At 47.5% G+C, this 15,151-nt stretch overlaps 1 protein-coding gene across 3 annotated transcripts in view; it reads right to left on the bottom strand.

Moving 5' to 3' along the window:
* PFKP (phosphofructokinase, platelet) overlaps positions 1-15,151 on the bottom strand; it is an 882,344-nt gene that overhangs the window by 283,707 nt on the left and 583,486 nt on the right. For 2 of the 3 annotated variants that reach the window (XM_069648018.1, XM_069648020.1), the window contains exons 15-16: positions 13,399-13,486; positions 12,541-12,693 (exon numbers count right to left, since the gene is read on the bottom strand). In XM_069648018.1, the coding sequence (XP_069504119.1) occupies positions 12,541-12,693; positions 13,399-13,486 (241 nt within the window). The remainder of the gene's footprint in view (positions 1-12,540; positions 12,694-13,398; positions 13,487-15,151) is intronic. The other variant, XM_069648019.1, reaches the window with a different exon arrangement.

The following is a 15,151-nucleotide window of genomic DNA, read 5'->3' as shown; positions in this document are numbered from 1 at the left end:
TGTATCTAAATCTCTCGCTCTCTGGCACATCAAATTTTTCCTTGCAGGCCTCGAAGTCCAGGGGGTTTCCCTCCTCATAAAAATCTTGCAGTCTTTCCAGCCCTCCATTCTTCCATCTCCCAAAGATCTTGGGGTTACAGCCCGGGGTGAAATCTGGGTTTCCCCAGACTGGGGTGAGGGGGCCCGTCGTGCTGCGTAGATTCCAGAGTCGCGCTGCTGTCTTCCAGCTTCTTACAGTATTTACCGTCGCCGTTAGAGGACCCATGTCCCCGATTGCACTGGGTTCCTTTAGGTGTGGCAGCGAAGTTATTGGACTTGAGCTCCAGGCCTCCTCCAGCTCCAGCCAGCGGGGCTTGGAGGTGGTGGGGAGCCAGGCGAACGCCGACGAGAGCTGAGCAGCCAGCACATATCTTGCCACATCGGGCGCTCCCAGGCCTCCAGTCTCACGGCCCCGGAGCATGATCCTTCGCGAAATGCGTGGCTGTTTCCCCTCCCAGATATAGCTCATGACATATTTTTGTAGCTTCTGGATCTCCTGTTTCGGGATCAAGGTGGGTATGGCAGCGCACTGATAAAGGAGTCTGGGGATGAGGTTCATTTTCAGGGCAGTGATTCTTCCGAACCATGAGATCTCCTGCTTTTGCCATCGTCTGATATCAGCTCTGAGTTCTCTCAGGAATGCCGGGAAGTTTGCTTTGTATAGTCTGCTGGGAGCGCCGGGGAGCTGGACCCCCAGGTATGGGAGGTTCTTCTTGGCCCAGGGTATCTGGTATTTTTCCTCCAGGTCTGCTACTAGCTGGCTCGGTAGGTTGATGCTCAGTGCTGTAGATTTGGTAAGGTTGACCTTAAAGCCTGAGGCGTCCCCGAATTCTAGCAGTTCTTTCCATAAGGCCTTCATGGATTCCTCTGGCTTGACTAAGGTGAGAAGGACGTCGTCGGCGTAAAGGGCGATTTTATATGTTTGGGCCTTGATTGACAGCCCTTGGATCTTTACATTGCGGCGAATTCTGGTCGCGAATGGCTCCATGGAGAGGGCGAATACCAGGGGGGAGAGGGGGCAGCCCTGTCTAGTGCCCCTTGAGATTTTGATCGTGTCGGATCTGACTCCATTCATTCTGAGGCTGGTGGAGGGGTGTTGATAATTAGCTAGTGTCCATTTTATAAAGTTTGGGCCGAAGCCGTAATGAACGAGTGAATTTCGAATGAAGCCCCAGTCAACCATATCGAAAGCTTTATGTGCGTCCAAGGATAGTACCATCGCTGCCTGCCCCCTCCTGTTGGCTGATTCAATGACATTGATAGTTCTTCTTATATTATCATGGGTGCTACGGCCGGGTATAAATCCCGTCTGATCCGGGTGGATGATAGCCGGGAGCAGTGGGGCCAGTCTGTTCGCTAGGGTTTTAGTGAAAATTTTTGCGTCATAATTCAGGAGGGTGATTGGTCTATATGAGGTGCACTGGCTCCGGTCTTTTCCAGGTTTCGGCAGTAGCACTGTGATTGATTCTTCCATGGAAGGAGTGGTTGTGCCTGAGGATAGAAATGAGTTAAATAGGGTAGCCAGGTGGGGGGCTAGGATGTATGCAAACTTTTTATAGAATTGGGCCGTGAGCCCGTCTGGGCCGGGGGTTGAGTTTTTCAGTTTGGTTATGGTTTCACTGACTTCTTCTGACGAAAAGGGGGCTTCCAGGGCCTCAAGTTGCGGACCTGGGAGGGGAAGTTGTACTTCAGCTAGGTATTTGGCTTGTGCTGCTTCGGAGGTGGGAGCACCCGACATAATCGATCTATGATGAGAAGCCATTATTTCCATTTTCTCTTTGATAGAGTAGCGAAGTGTCCCTTGCTCATCAGCGAGGCTGTGGATGAGGTTTCTAGTTTGTAGCTTTTTTAGTTTGTGAACCAGGAGCCGATTTGCTTTATTGCTGTGCACATAATAAAACTGTTTTGTGTAAGTTAGCGCTCTGACAGCTTTGTCGGCCAGGTGCATTTCTAGGGAACGTTTCGCCTTTTGGTGGATGCGGCTCGCTTTCCTGTTTGGGCCTCGTTTAAGGGTGTTTTCCGCTTCTGCCACCTCTGCTTCGAGTGCGTCTTGCTGTACTTTATCCCGACGTCTGAGTCGGGCTGTGCAGTCGTTCACCGTGCCCCTGATGACGGGTTTCATGGCGTCCCAAATCATAGCCAACGATGAGTCTTCGGTAGTGTTTTCCCTGAAATAATTCTTAAGGGCTTCCGCAATTTCAGTTCTGGTTGCGATGTCTGAGAGGATGTGCTCTTGGAGTTTCCATTGCCTCTGGGGTGGCTCCGGAAGGCAGGATACCCTTAGGTTCAATGTGACTGGAGAATGATCTGAGAGGGCTCTGAGCCCGATTTGGATGGCTTCTACACAGGGAATGAGGTTACTTGAGATTAGAAGGAGATCGATCCGTGAGTATCCCAGGTGCACGTGAGAGAAGAAAGTGTAGTCCCTCTCCCCCATGTTGGCCAGTCTCCATACATCTATGGTGTCGGTTTCCCTTAAGAATTCTGCCATGGCCAGGGCTTTGCTGAAATCATCATTCGATGGTGGGAGCGATTTGTCAAGATTTGGGTCGGGAGTCAAGTTGAAGTCACCCCCTATGAATAATTGACCCTCTCTGAAGGCAGACAGAGTTGGTAGGAGATTCCGCAGGAATTTGCTTTGCCCGGTGTTTGGGCAATATATGGCGACGATGGTGATGGGTAGTTCTACCAGGAGGCCTTTTAGCAGGAGATAACGGCCCTCGGGGTCCCGTTTGGTGGTTATATTGGTCAAAGGTAAGTCCCGGTTTAGCAGGATGGCCACCCCCCTCTTTTTGAGATCTGCTGAAGCGAAGAAGCTTTTGTTGTATCGGTGGAAGGCAATGCGGCGTTCGTCGCTCCTGAGGAGATGAGTCTCCTGTAGGCAAGCAATGTCAGGTGCCAGTTGAGCGAGCCTGTGTTCCACAGACTTTCTTTTCCGGGGGGAGTTTAGACCCTGGACGTTCCAGGTCAGCATTGAGAGTTCCTTATCCGGTTGAGACATTATTAGGTAGGATTGATAGCGGGTTTATGTGGCATCTTTTGGATTGTAGAGCTGGGGCCTCCTCAGCGCTGAGTGGACCCTCCGCCACTGCCTTGGGGCCGCCGTGCGGGGAGGGGGGCGCTCCGATTACTTGTATTTTGACCTTCGTTTCCACGTCACCTCCCGCCCGAGCCCAGACTCCGAATCTCATTTTCCCCCCGACCAAGGAGAACCAACAACATAAACTAAAACATAACTTAAAACAGTTAACATGTACAGGTATCCAGACCAGCCTTCTACCAACGGGGCTGTCGGCTGGGTCACGGACGCCAATTGTGTCGGAGACCACGGGGTCTCATGCTGTAGTGGTGAAGTTCTTGCAAATCAAGAGAGCGCTCCGCCGGCAGCTCTGGCCCACCCGGCTGTGAGGACACAGGGTAGGTTGGCGCCGCCCCGAGTAGGCCATATAAGTGTGAGTATTTAGGGTAGCCCTTTTGGCCCCCAGGAAGGTGGGCCGGTGTATGTTGACAGGTTCTGGAGAGGATCAGCATGGGACCGGGGAGACCGGCCTCTCAGTTGGTGTTGGTTTTATTCCCCCTAACAGGAGGGCCGCGCATCCTGCGTCGGCCAACCACCCGGGACCAGGAGCAAGAGGCCCCCCCCCCGACCCCCTCGGGGGAGCGGGCCGGGTCCCCTGGGACCTCCCCCTCCAGGTCCGGATTCATAAACACTGCAGCCTCCCGCGGGGATGGAATTTGCTGAGTCTTTCCCTCCCAAGTGAAGGAGAGACCTGAAGGGAAGCTCCAGCGGTAGGGGATTTTGCGCTCTCGTAGCCAGTCGGTCATAGGTTTAAGAGCTCTTCGTTTGGCTAGGGTGGAAGCAGCTAAGTCTTGGAACAGGGCGATCTCCGAGTCTCGGAAGTGGATCTGGCCCATGGCCCTGGCCTCCTGCATGATCTCCTCTTTGAGTTTGTAGAAATGAATCCTGACCAGGACATCGGCCGCCCCATTTGACCTCTGCCTGGGTCTAGCCCTGTGTACTCTGTCCAGTTCCAGGGGAGAGTTGTCTGGGAGGGTGATAATGTGGCGGAGAAGGTCGGAGACGTAGGATGGGAGCTCCTTCTCTGAGACTGCAGCTGGGATTCCCCGGATTCTAATGTTATTCCGCCTCGAGCGGTTTTCAGCGTCCTCTTGTCTGGCCTCAAGCGCCTCGCACCTGCACTCCAGGGCCCTGATCCTGTCGGCCCCCTCTCCGATCTCAAAGTTCTGCTCACATAATGTAGACTCAATCTCCTCGGCTCTGGCCTCCACCTCCCCCACTCTCTTGTCTAGCTGGGTAATTTGGGTCTTGACCTCCTCAGTGCCCTTCTGGAATTCCCTGGTGAGGGCCGATAGAAGCTCATGGAGGTCTGCTTTCGTGACCGCCTGTGATGCTTGGTCACCGGGGAGGCCGTTCCCCATCCCCGTGTCCATGCGTTCACCCCTCTTGCTTTTTTCCCCCGCAGGAGGCATTGTTAATAGAGTAGAAATATCCGACTGTTTGGCGGCTTTGCCCGATTTGGACATGGTAACCCGGGGACGCCCCTGCAGCTACGACGGGGGCGGAGGGGCCACCAGCCAGGCCCGAGGGGCAGCAGAGCGTCCAGTTAGGGCGAGATGCGGCAGGTGCCGCCTTACCTTGTGGCAGTGCTTTAGGGGGGGCTACCTCCCCTCCCCGGAGGTGCCCGAAGCGTGCGGCGAAAGGAAGTCCAGGGGCTCAGGAGAGTGAGGAAGAAGCTGAAGGGAACCCCGGCGCGGGCCCAACCTGCAGGGTAGGAAGCGTGGGGAGACCCCGGGGTCGTTAGTTGCCGGGTTCGCCTTGCTTCCGGAGATGAGCCCCCCCTGGGAGGTATGCTGGGTGATGGGGCCTCCGTGGCCCTGAGGTGGATGGGCCCCGTCCACACTGAAGCGGGCAGATCCAGGCGGCTGCGTAACTGAAGTTGAGGCTTTGTGGCCGACGTGAGGAGGAAAGGGCGGGGGCTGCTGCGGCGAGCTCGCATCAGCCCCTGGGCGTCTATTCAATTGTGGCCTCTGTCCAGGTCTGTCCAGGCCGGGGGGCCCCCCCTGATCGTTCCGCAGGACCGCCGGTCCGGAGGTCTGGAGGCCGGGTCCCCAGACGGCCCGCAGCTGCTGGGTGCCCTCCGGATCGGCTCAATTTGCTGGTCTGCCCCCACAGGAGGCGGGAGGCAGACGGTGGTCGCCGAAGTAATTATCCAGGAGGGAGGAGGGAGGAGGGAGGAGGGAGGAAACCAGGAGGCCCCCCGGGCACCCAGCCCCCACCCGGGCACCGCGGCCCCGATCGATCGGCTGGTGCGTGGGGCTGGCGTAAAACGGCAGACCGCCGATCCCTGGAGCAGGAGAAGCGGGGGAGGGGCCCCCAGAGCCGGAACCACCCTCGGGCGCAGCCGGGCCCCCGAAGGGAGCCGGAGAGCCTCCGGGGCGATGTGGTGGCCGAGTCGCTGGGTCCCGCCGGCCCGATCCCGCACCCGGGGTGCTCCGATCCAACCCCTAGGCCCCGGAGTTAGTGCCGGGCAGGGTGGGCGGCCGCCATCTTGCTACGTCCTGCGCTCCCTCTTGGTGTGTCGCAGGCGGCGGATCTTTGCCATCCGCGTCTGCAGGGCTCCACTATGCCGCCCCAGTGTTCCGCAGCATCTCAGCTGTCGATCGCTGAAGAGTGGATCGAGAAGATCTATCGTTCACCGGGCATTTTCCGTGGCGACGTGACACCAGCCGGGAGCTCTCACTGAGCACGTCCGACTGCCATGGCTCCAAGCCACGCCCCGACATCCAAACTTTTAACAATTGTTCAAGTATGAAACACTCAAAGGACAATTACCAACGGAACCAGCTGGAAACATTACCTTGAAAAGGAGTGCTCACAGGCGTGGAAGGCAAAACAAATTGCTTATCATCAGATGATGGATGGAGGACCAGCAGTAGGAGAAACAACAGATATTTGGCTAGCCAGATGGCGGACGTCAGATCTTATAAGGGGGTCTGCCTGTGACTCCACGCACAAGCACACAGATCAACCAATAACAACTATAGGGAAAGACTTTCAATTTGGGGAAGTGATCTCAGCTCACTGGGATGCACAGCTGAGCATGGTTCTGTGTTTGTGGGCCAAAGAGTGCACTCACATTGTTATAAACATGCTCAGCGCTCCACGCGAAGCAAAAGTGTTTGTGGAAGGAATGAGTTGGGGATTTGGAGTTTGGCATATGGGAAATCAGAGACTGAAACAGAACAAGCAGGAGAGGAGGTTAAGCACAGAAGGAACAGAGAGAGGAAAAAGAGGAAGGAACAATGAAGAGGGGCCTGGAAAGACCCGGTGAGAGACACACAGAAGGAAGGAAAAGGACAGACAGGAGAGGAGGAGGGGGGAAGAAAGGAACATCCATAGAGGAGAAAAAACAGGATACCGAAGCATAAGAGGAGCCTAAGCAATACATAATACCTTGTGATAGGAGCATTATAGAGCATTATTGTGGTGAAAGAAGGAGAGAAAGAGTGAAGAGAAACAGAAGGTGCAGAGGAGGGCAAGAGAGAATTAACATCTGGGTAGGGGGAGGTTGGGAGAGAAGCATTAAGGTGGAAAGAGGAAGGAGAGGAAAGTGGGACAGGAGGAGTGGAGGAGCGAAAGAGAGGAGAAACAGGAAAGGAGGAGAAAAACAACAGTTACAGAAATAACTAGAGAACAGGAAGGAGATGGGCAAAAGTATACGAGGAAGAAAGAGAGGATAGAAAGCAAAGTGGAGAGGTGAAGGGGGCCTGATTCTTTGTGGAGATGGGGAGGAGTTCAGGCCATAGTGCACCTGTCTGGCAGGGCCTCCACAGCCCCAGTACATGTGTAGACTGTGTCAAAGCGTGCCAATAGCACTGTGGTATCTGTGGCCCACCATTCCAGCTTCATGCCTATGGAGGTCTGGTTCAGCCGTAACAAGGCTTGAAACCCAGATCAATGAGCCCAGACTACCTCAAGCCCTGAAAAGTGAAAATGAACACCTGGTAGTTCAACGTCCTGACCAGATGATGACAGAGTGTCTTCAGAATCAAGATAAGAAAGAAGTGAAGGGGACTCTTGAAACCCCAGAGATTGAGTGCCAGTTGGGCAGAAAGAAAGGGAAGAGACGGAAGGACTGACACACTATAGGTCACGGCAAATGCTGCAATTGCTCATCATGTTTTTCTTTGAATATCCCTCATACATAAGTTCAGCCCTCCATAAACTCTAGGCATACCTTTGTTGTAAAATAAGCCCTTTGAACTGCACTTTCTGAACCTCAAGTTGTCTATTCATCCCTCTGACATGACAGGCTATAAAGAAACTTTCATTACTTGCAGAATGCAATGAAAGCAACTGCCATTTAAGAATTGTTTGCAGCATGTTAGGCAGAAACCTGTGCAGTTCCCTTAGGGACCACTGCAAAAGATTTAAGACTACAGGTGTTGGCAGTAAACCCACTTGGTAGCAGTCTGTACCACCCAGATTTACCTGGTAGCTGTGGCTGAGCAGTCAGACTTCCCTCAAGAAGAGTTAGGCAGTATGCAAAGTATACTCAATAGGCACTCAGATACAATAATACAAGCAAACACTGACCAGAGCTTTGGTATCAAAGTATAGAATTATTTATTTAAAAACACACAGTTGAAACACTCCAGCACTCTTATTGTAAAATATTCTAAACACAGTTACTATTATGATGTATACACCACTTTTTCCCTATTAGAAAATCACAGTAAAACACAACTTATTTTCATACAGAGGTGAGCGCTTAACTAGATTGCACTCTAATAAGTTTGTGAAAAAGGGAGGGAAAAAGACAGAATAAGAAGAGGTACACCACTCTACGATTCCAGAACACTGTTAGCAAGGCAGAGAGTAAAAAGTCACTGGTGAGCCAAAGTCCAAAGGCTGGGCCCACTCTTAGAGAGAGCAGAGCACGAATGCGCCCAAGATCACACAGTTACACTAGGCTTAGAAAGTCTTGCAGAGGGTTCAGAAAAGCGTTTAGAGAGGCTTAGAAAAGTTTAGCCAAGGTGTCCCAGGCTAACTCAGGTTCGAAAGCCGGGGGCTAAATCTACCCCGTACAGTCGGTAGCAAGGGAAGCCAGGCGGGACACGGTACCTTAAGTGGGAAGGATCCTCCAGCTGTGGCAGTTGTTCCTGGTAGTGGGTGCAAGTTGCGTCATCGTCCAGGGGAAGAGAAGATCTCGACTTGGAGGAAAGATGAAGGTCGTTGCACTACCAGGGCAGAAACCAGCCGCAGAGTTTTCCGGTTAAAGGTGGTACCTTGGTTTCGCGGTTGTGGTAAAACGTGGTATCCCGGTTGCCGGGGTGCTTGGTACGGGCAAGGCGGCCACGAGATACGTCGGGAAAGTGAAAAGACGGTGAAACTGGTTATCCCCACCAGTTAAAGGAAGAAGACTCTCCGGCGGGAGATCTCCTCTGTCGTTGGGAAAAAGTGGTGAGACGGTCCAGCAGGGCTCCACCGGTCGTGGTGTCGTGGCAGGTCGGCTCAGCTTCTCCTTCGTCGGATTCTTAGGTCCTCTGGCGACTTCTGAAATTCCAGTCCCCAAAGCCCTGCTTTTATGCAGCAAACCCCCATTCACTCAGCCTAGCTGTCACTCAAACATGCTAAGTGGTGAGCCGGCCGGCTCACCACTTGGGCCAATCAGGACGGAGTGTGACTTGAGTTGCCTAGGCAACTCAGTCCAGGGTGCCTAAATTCCCCTCCACCCCGCCTAAGTACCCCAGACACAGTGGCACCACTTTGGAGGGCTTCTGTGGGGAAGCCCGCCAAAAAGTGGAACAAAGGGCTCGACTTGGGTTGGAGTCACAGACGAGAACACAAACGCCATTTTAGAATCAAGTTTTGGCAAAAATTACCAACCGGAGAATTAATATTAATTAAATAAACCGGCAGTATGTTCGAGGCTACCGTAAATAATTAAATAAAGATAGTAGCCTAAAACAATGGGAAATCCCATAGGAAAATATTCGCGGTTGAATATAAAAAGTAGTATCCACTGCCACCAGCCAAAACTCGATCAGGGGGGACGGAGACGTGCCCCCTCGACTAACATACCCTGGGGCAATTGAATTGCCCCATCCAGTACGTCCACAATATGATGGTTTGTACTGGTTCTGTTCAGAATTTAAGACTAGTAAAGTCAATGGTGACTTTACATGCCCTGGGAGACAGTAGTCAGTCCCAGGGTATGGAGTCTATACTGGGGGGTCACTATGACACCCCTGTGTCACTGCACTGAGGGTGCTGTGTAACACATATCACAAAAACACATGAAGCCCTATGGAGTAAAAGACCCCATAGCCCATTAAACACTTCTAGATTCAAAGAAACACACTCAAATCATGCCCAAGTGTGAGGGTAAAAAAATCTCACTCTTGGCAGGAGAAAAAAATAAACCCCAAAAATCCAGCAAAGATGCCGGGGGACTCACTAGGTTAGGAAATTCAGCCTAAACAGAGAATTCTCCCTAACACAGCAAGGTCGGGGAATTAGGTGCAGGTTTGTCCAACAGCCAAGAGTCTGATAAATAAGGGCTTATTAAAGACACATTTCATACTGATGTATTGACATCTGCAGTTGTACACCTCTCACACAAGCAATACATTCTGAGGAGGGTAGCTTTACTGGCTTGTAGCAGCCAGGGTATTACTTCATAGGCCCCGTTCAATGTTCAGGGTTGGTAAAGCCTCCTGCTGATGGATTCATATATATTATTATTTCCCTGGGGCAATCAGGGCTGTGCAGCCCTTCATGGGCTACTATAAGGGAAAGGATGGAGAAAGCTGGGGTGAACATGCAGAGATTGTGAACAAAACAACAGTGAAGACTGAGGAACTCCAGTGCTGGGAGGCTGCCAACAGACAGGCCTAGTAATGGCCATCAGGTTTACAATAAATGAAACCTCAGAAATAAATAAAGCCTATAACTATATGACTTCGAAAAAAAAAATCTTGCTACTAACTGCTTCAGCTTCCTGCTTTTCCCTCCAAAGAATGTCTGCCAGATCACTATCATTAAGGCTTTTGCCAGACCAAAGCGATCTCTCAAAAAATACTGCAATTGCCAATCTCCACGTATTCATATTGTTACAACCCATTACTGTATCTCCTTGCTGAACAGTTCTATGTTGCATCGCAGATAGGTTTGCATTACATAAAAACAGATACATATATGAATACCTAGGGTTAGACCAACATTACTGAGGTTAAAAGGTCCGAGCACCAAAAGTCTGACCCCCATTTGTTTGCATAGATATATGTGGGGTTGGGTAAAGGTGATATAACATGTATAGCCATAAGGCGGGGCCACTGTGGGGGGTCTCCCCCCACATATATATATGCGAACAAATGGGGGAAAAGAAAAAAAAATTCGGACTTTTGGTGGTCGGACTTTTTAACTCGGTCATTTCACACAGATCCGAATACCTACATACCCACATACAGTCTCATTGCGGCATTATTACTTCTGAGAAAGTTTGGTTCTTGGAATAATGTATTTCATTCAAACTGCCTTCTGTAATGTGACCTTCACCAAACCACATGCCGGTACTTACCACTTCTTCATATTATTTGTTTATGACATATGTTTTGTATTCTCAACAGAGCATCAAAGTCTCAATTTGAACACTAGCTCATGGTCATGCAGTTAACAATGAGTTGGATAAGTGTTTCCTTCTTAAACTTCTCTGGTATTCCAAATTCAAAATAATATATTATCTTTCTTTTATGCATGAATTGACTAAGCTAATTTGTTGCCAGGTTTACATTTTGGAAGCCCACATGAATTTGTGTACTTGATCCATGAGAAATACATATAGGTCGTTTACAGCTGACAAGCTAATCTTAGTTTAGCAAAGTTATGTCATTAAACAGGCACTAAATGCATGCACAATTCAAATCATTATTCATACAGTACCTAGGGATATCTATAAATCAACTATATATTAAATAATATATTGACACTATATGTACTCGTTCAATAAGGTGCCACTTTTAGAATCAACATTTCCTCGCCTAAGGAAATGCATTTAGTGTAAGACTGGGCCTTTTGAACCATTGTCATAGAGTGAAACATAGAGCAGGAAAACTGAATTCAGCCAAGCTTGAAACTTCTAGACAAGAAAAGTGCAAGAGAATGAACTAATTTGAGGCTGTACCTGAAAGGCTACTTTTTTTGTAAAAACAAAAAAGGGAAGGATGTTTTGTGGCACATATTACTACAAGATCTAAGTATGTGAAGTAGTTCAAAAGGAAAGTAGGCAGAGCAAAGCATAGAGGCATTAACATGCAGTAATCATTCCTTTAATACATTCTGCCTTCAACTGCAATTTTACATACCAGTGCCAGAACTAGAACAAGCCATATTTTCATTGAATGGCAACTATCAAGATTTGTCTCCACAAGCATATTTTACCTACATGATTTAGTGTGTGTATTTGCACTAAACAGGGCTATCATAATGACATGTCTAAATACACATAATGATAACTGTAGCATATGTACACCTGTTGATCAAAACAGCAAATCAATCCCAACAATAGTTCTGTGGTATGTTTATATTGGTGTATGTGTTGTATGAGATGTTTTGTAATTTCTCCCATAAAAATCTGCGGAATGAGATGCTTTTAAATAGGGAAACACTACATATAAAATGTCGGAAATCTTACAAATACATTTTAAAGGTGTTTAACTAATGATGCCTCAGCCTAAGAAATCACACTAAGCTATTGTGTAAACATAGGCTTATTATGTACATCTGTCTCTACTGCTCTGGGCTCATGCAAACGGTAGGAATGCCGATACCAGAGATCCGCAAACCTGCATATAGAGAAATAAGTCATTGTGTTAGCCATTATGTTGATTTTTCAAGTTCAGCAGTCTAATGAAAAACTTAAAACGGTATGCACAGACTATAAACATGGCCAACATTACAATACAATGTGCTCTGTAAGCAAATTATTCAAACCAATGAGGTGTGATGCGCGGTATGCGTGCTTCCAAAAGCTTAATTTCTAACAAGAACTAGCAAGACCTTTTTCAACCTGAATATGTATATTTTCTCTGTGTATAAACTGATTGAGCTTTTGTTTCTCTGTTTATTATCTGAATGCATATATGTTTTGTCTTAGAATGTTTACCTAATGTTCTTGCCTTGCCCAGTGGCTTGTGATACAAAGCCACCAGGCAGTAACATACGCTTTTGAAATGACAAATAACATAATAATTGCATAGTGTGTGTGTATGTGTGTGTGTGTATTATCATAAAAACAAATCCCCTTGTGAGTGTTTGACACCCAAATGTTAATTTAATATGAATTAAAAAGATACTGGGAGAGGGTGTTCTTTCTGGCACTGTTCATCAAATCTACAGTTGAAGCTTTAATAAGTAGGAGCCAGTTCAATCAGCTTTGTTAGTAGATGCTATTCAGGCTCAGACCTACAGCGACTTACATCAGTTATGGTGTTCAGAGCAGTATCTGCACCAATGCTGAAATCTGAACCCGGTACATTGTTGGAGACAGTAGCGGGAACCATGACCATTGGAATACAGAACTCATCATATTTCTCTCTGCCAACTGACAGTTCCAGCAATCCCAAGTAAGCCTGAGGGGCATGGGCACAGTGTGGAGAGGAAAAAAGAGACAAGGTTGTTGTGAAAAATCGAACAACACTTAACGGACTAGCAGGGAAAGCCAATGCTATCACAGCACACCATTTAAGACACAAAGGAACCACTAAACAGACACAAAAAACAATTATGCATTAGATAACAGAAATTGGCAAAAATACATCATTATGGAAATACAATCAAGTTTCAGTCACTCAGATATCATTAGTTCTATCGAAAAGGACATGACTTACTGAACAGAATACATTTGCTACGTTTTAGATCAATTGTTTCAGCTCTTTTCATTGTTGTCTTTATTAGGAAGTAGAGCATTTGGACGTTTGTAAAATTTACATCATTTATATTTTCACAATAAAATAGCTGTTAAATGGCTGAATTCTACTTTTGAAAAATAAACTAAATAAAAACATTGCAGATTCTTTTCTTGATTGAATCACATTTTTGGTTTTCATTTTAACTACCTTTGGTTTGTCCAATTCTAATAAAAAAATGTAAGACCAGACACATGCATGTACAGCCAAATGACCATTTCCTAATCACATTAATACATTTCAAATACCGGAGGAACATGCAGTAATTGCAGGATCTGCAGAAATTCTAATCTGCAAAATGTACCCACGAGGAACTTTATGTAATTAAAATGTATCTGTCAATGCAGAACGCAAGAAAGAAAAATTTACCTCAAATCCACCAATAACCAAAAGTGCATTGATATTATGAGTTCGAATCTGTTCAGCAATTTGTTCAAAATATTTAGCAGGTAAAGTCCTACAAATAAAAATGAATTACTTTATTAGAATTCTGGTCAATCAATGCTGCTACTCTACATTGCACAAAAGGTTTGAAACAATTTACAATGTTAAATGTTACTTTATTTGTATTCTTCTTAGCAAAATGTCAAACATTAACATGCATTTCTTAAATTCTAGAACATATTGGAATATTTTAAATTCAGAGGGGGTACATTTCTTTGTGATGCAGATCTTATAAATGGTGGTAAAAGCATTTGCTTACATTTGTACTGATCCGTCCTATGTTCCATCATCTGTCAAGCAGAGTTGGGGAGTGGGGAAGACCTACCATGCCTGACTCAATTTCCCACTGCGCAAGACAAATGTGGCTGCCTTACTGCCAGCAACAAAATCCATACTGGCTGTAATGCTGTGGATTGCGATGGAATGTTAATAAAAGTACCACTGGGGAAAAGAAGGTGGATTCCATAGGACTCTTATAAATGTCTCCCACAATCATTAATTGTGGGAGGCATTTACACTTTTCCACCTACGCAATGGAAAAGAGAAGAGTGAAGGCAATTTCACCTACGTTTTACTATTCACTTTTGCACTAGATGTTGGAAAAGTTGCAAATTGGCCCGAGGGGAGCTTTTGCACCTAAGTGCAAATAGATATGGTCCCCTCCATGTAAGTAACGTTTAAACAAAATTGCCCCCAGAATGATGGAATGCAATATATACAGAATATGTCTGCATTGCTTTGAACACTACGCGCTACAAGAGGGAAGAAAGATGCATGACAAATACAATCAGGTGTTTAGTTCTCATTGAAAGGCTCGTCAGGAAATGACCATTAAACAACGTGTGAAAAGAATATAAGAAATTGTCCCTCTTTAATGTAAACACATGAGCAAGTAAACTTAACACTCTTTTGTCAAGGACATTTGAAATACTGGCCGACAAACGATGCACCGTTTGCCCTGATACGATACCCATTGTCTCAATGAGTGGCATCTGGTAGTTTTATTTCTTTTTCCCACCTCTGAGAGGCCTATCGAGCAACTAATGGCCACTATCTATTCACTCCATGAAGTGGCCCTAGACATAAACTGTGCTGCCTATGTGCAACCTTTTGGCTGAGTGTATGGTACATAAGGAACAAGTTACTTACCTGTAACTTTCGTTCTCCAGCATGGGTCTGGCGTGGATTCACATGCTCATGAATATTCCCCGTCGTCAGGCCGCGAATCCTCAGTATAGAAAAAATCAGTATCAGTTTCGTTTCTGATCTGTCTTTCTCAGTAGTAACCAATCACTGGTCTCTGGGTCATACTGCCCCCAGCCAATGACTGCCCTCTCCCTAAGCCCCTCCCCTGGCAGCCATCCTCAGATTTGGTAGCACGTGAAGTGGCAGTATGACTAAGTGAAGAGCCGCAGAGGGGTAGGCGGGAGGGTTCGCATGTGAATCCATGCCAGACCCATGCTGGAGATCAACAGTTACAGGTAAGTAACTTGTTCCTTCTCCAGCATGGGGTCTGGCATGGATTCACATGCTCATGAATATACGAATACATAGCAGTATACACATGCACAACCATGGGAGGTGGCACAAGGCTCAATATCAAGCAATACAACAACTCAACATTAAGCAACTCTTACCTCCTCACCAGGCTCACCTTAGGCGAACAGGTTGTGCAGCA

Source organism: Ambystoma mexicanum, chromosome 2q (assembly GCF_040938575.1).
Source record: "Ambystoma mexicanum isolate Mex_15411 chromosome 2q, UKY_AmexF1_1, whole genome shotgun sequence".
In the NCBI taxonomy this organism is placed as follows: Eukaryota; Metazoa; Chordata; class Amphibia; order Caudata; family Ambystomatidae; genus Ambystoma; species Ambystoma mexicanum.
The sequence above is the reverse complement of the archived record's forward strand: the minus strand, read 5'-3'. Positions and strand labels throughout refer to the sequence as shown.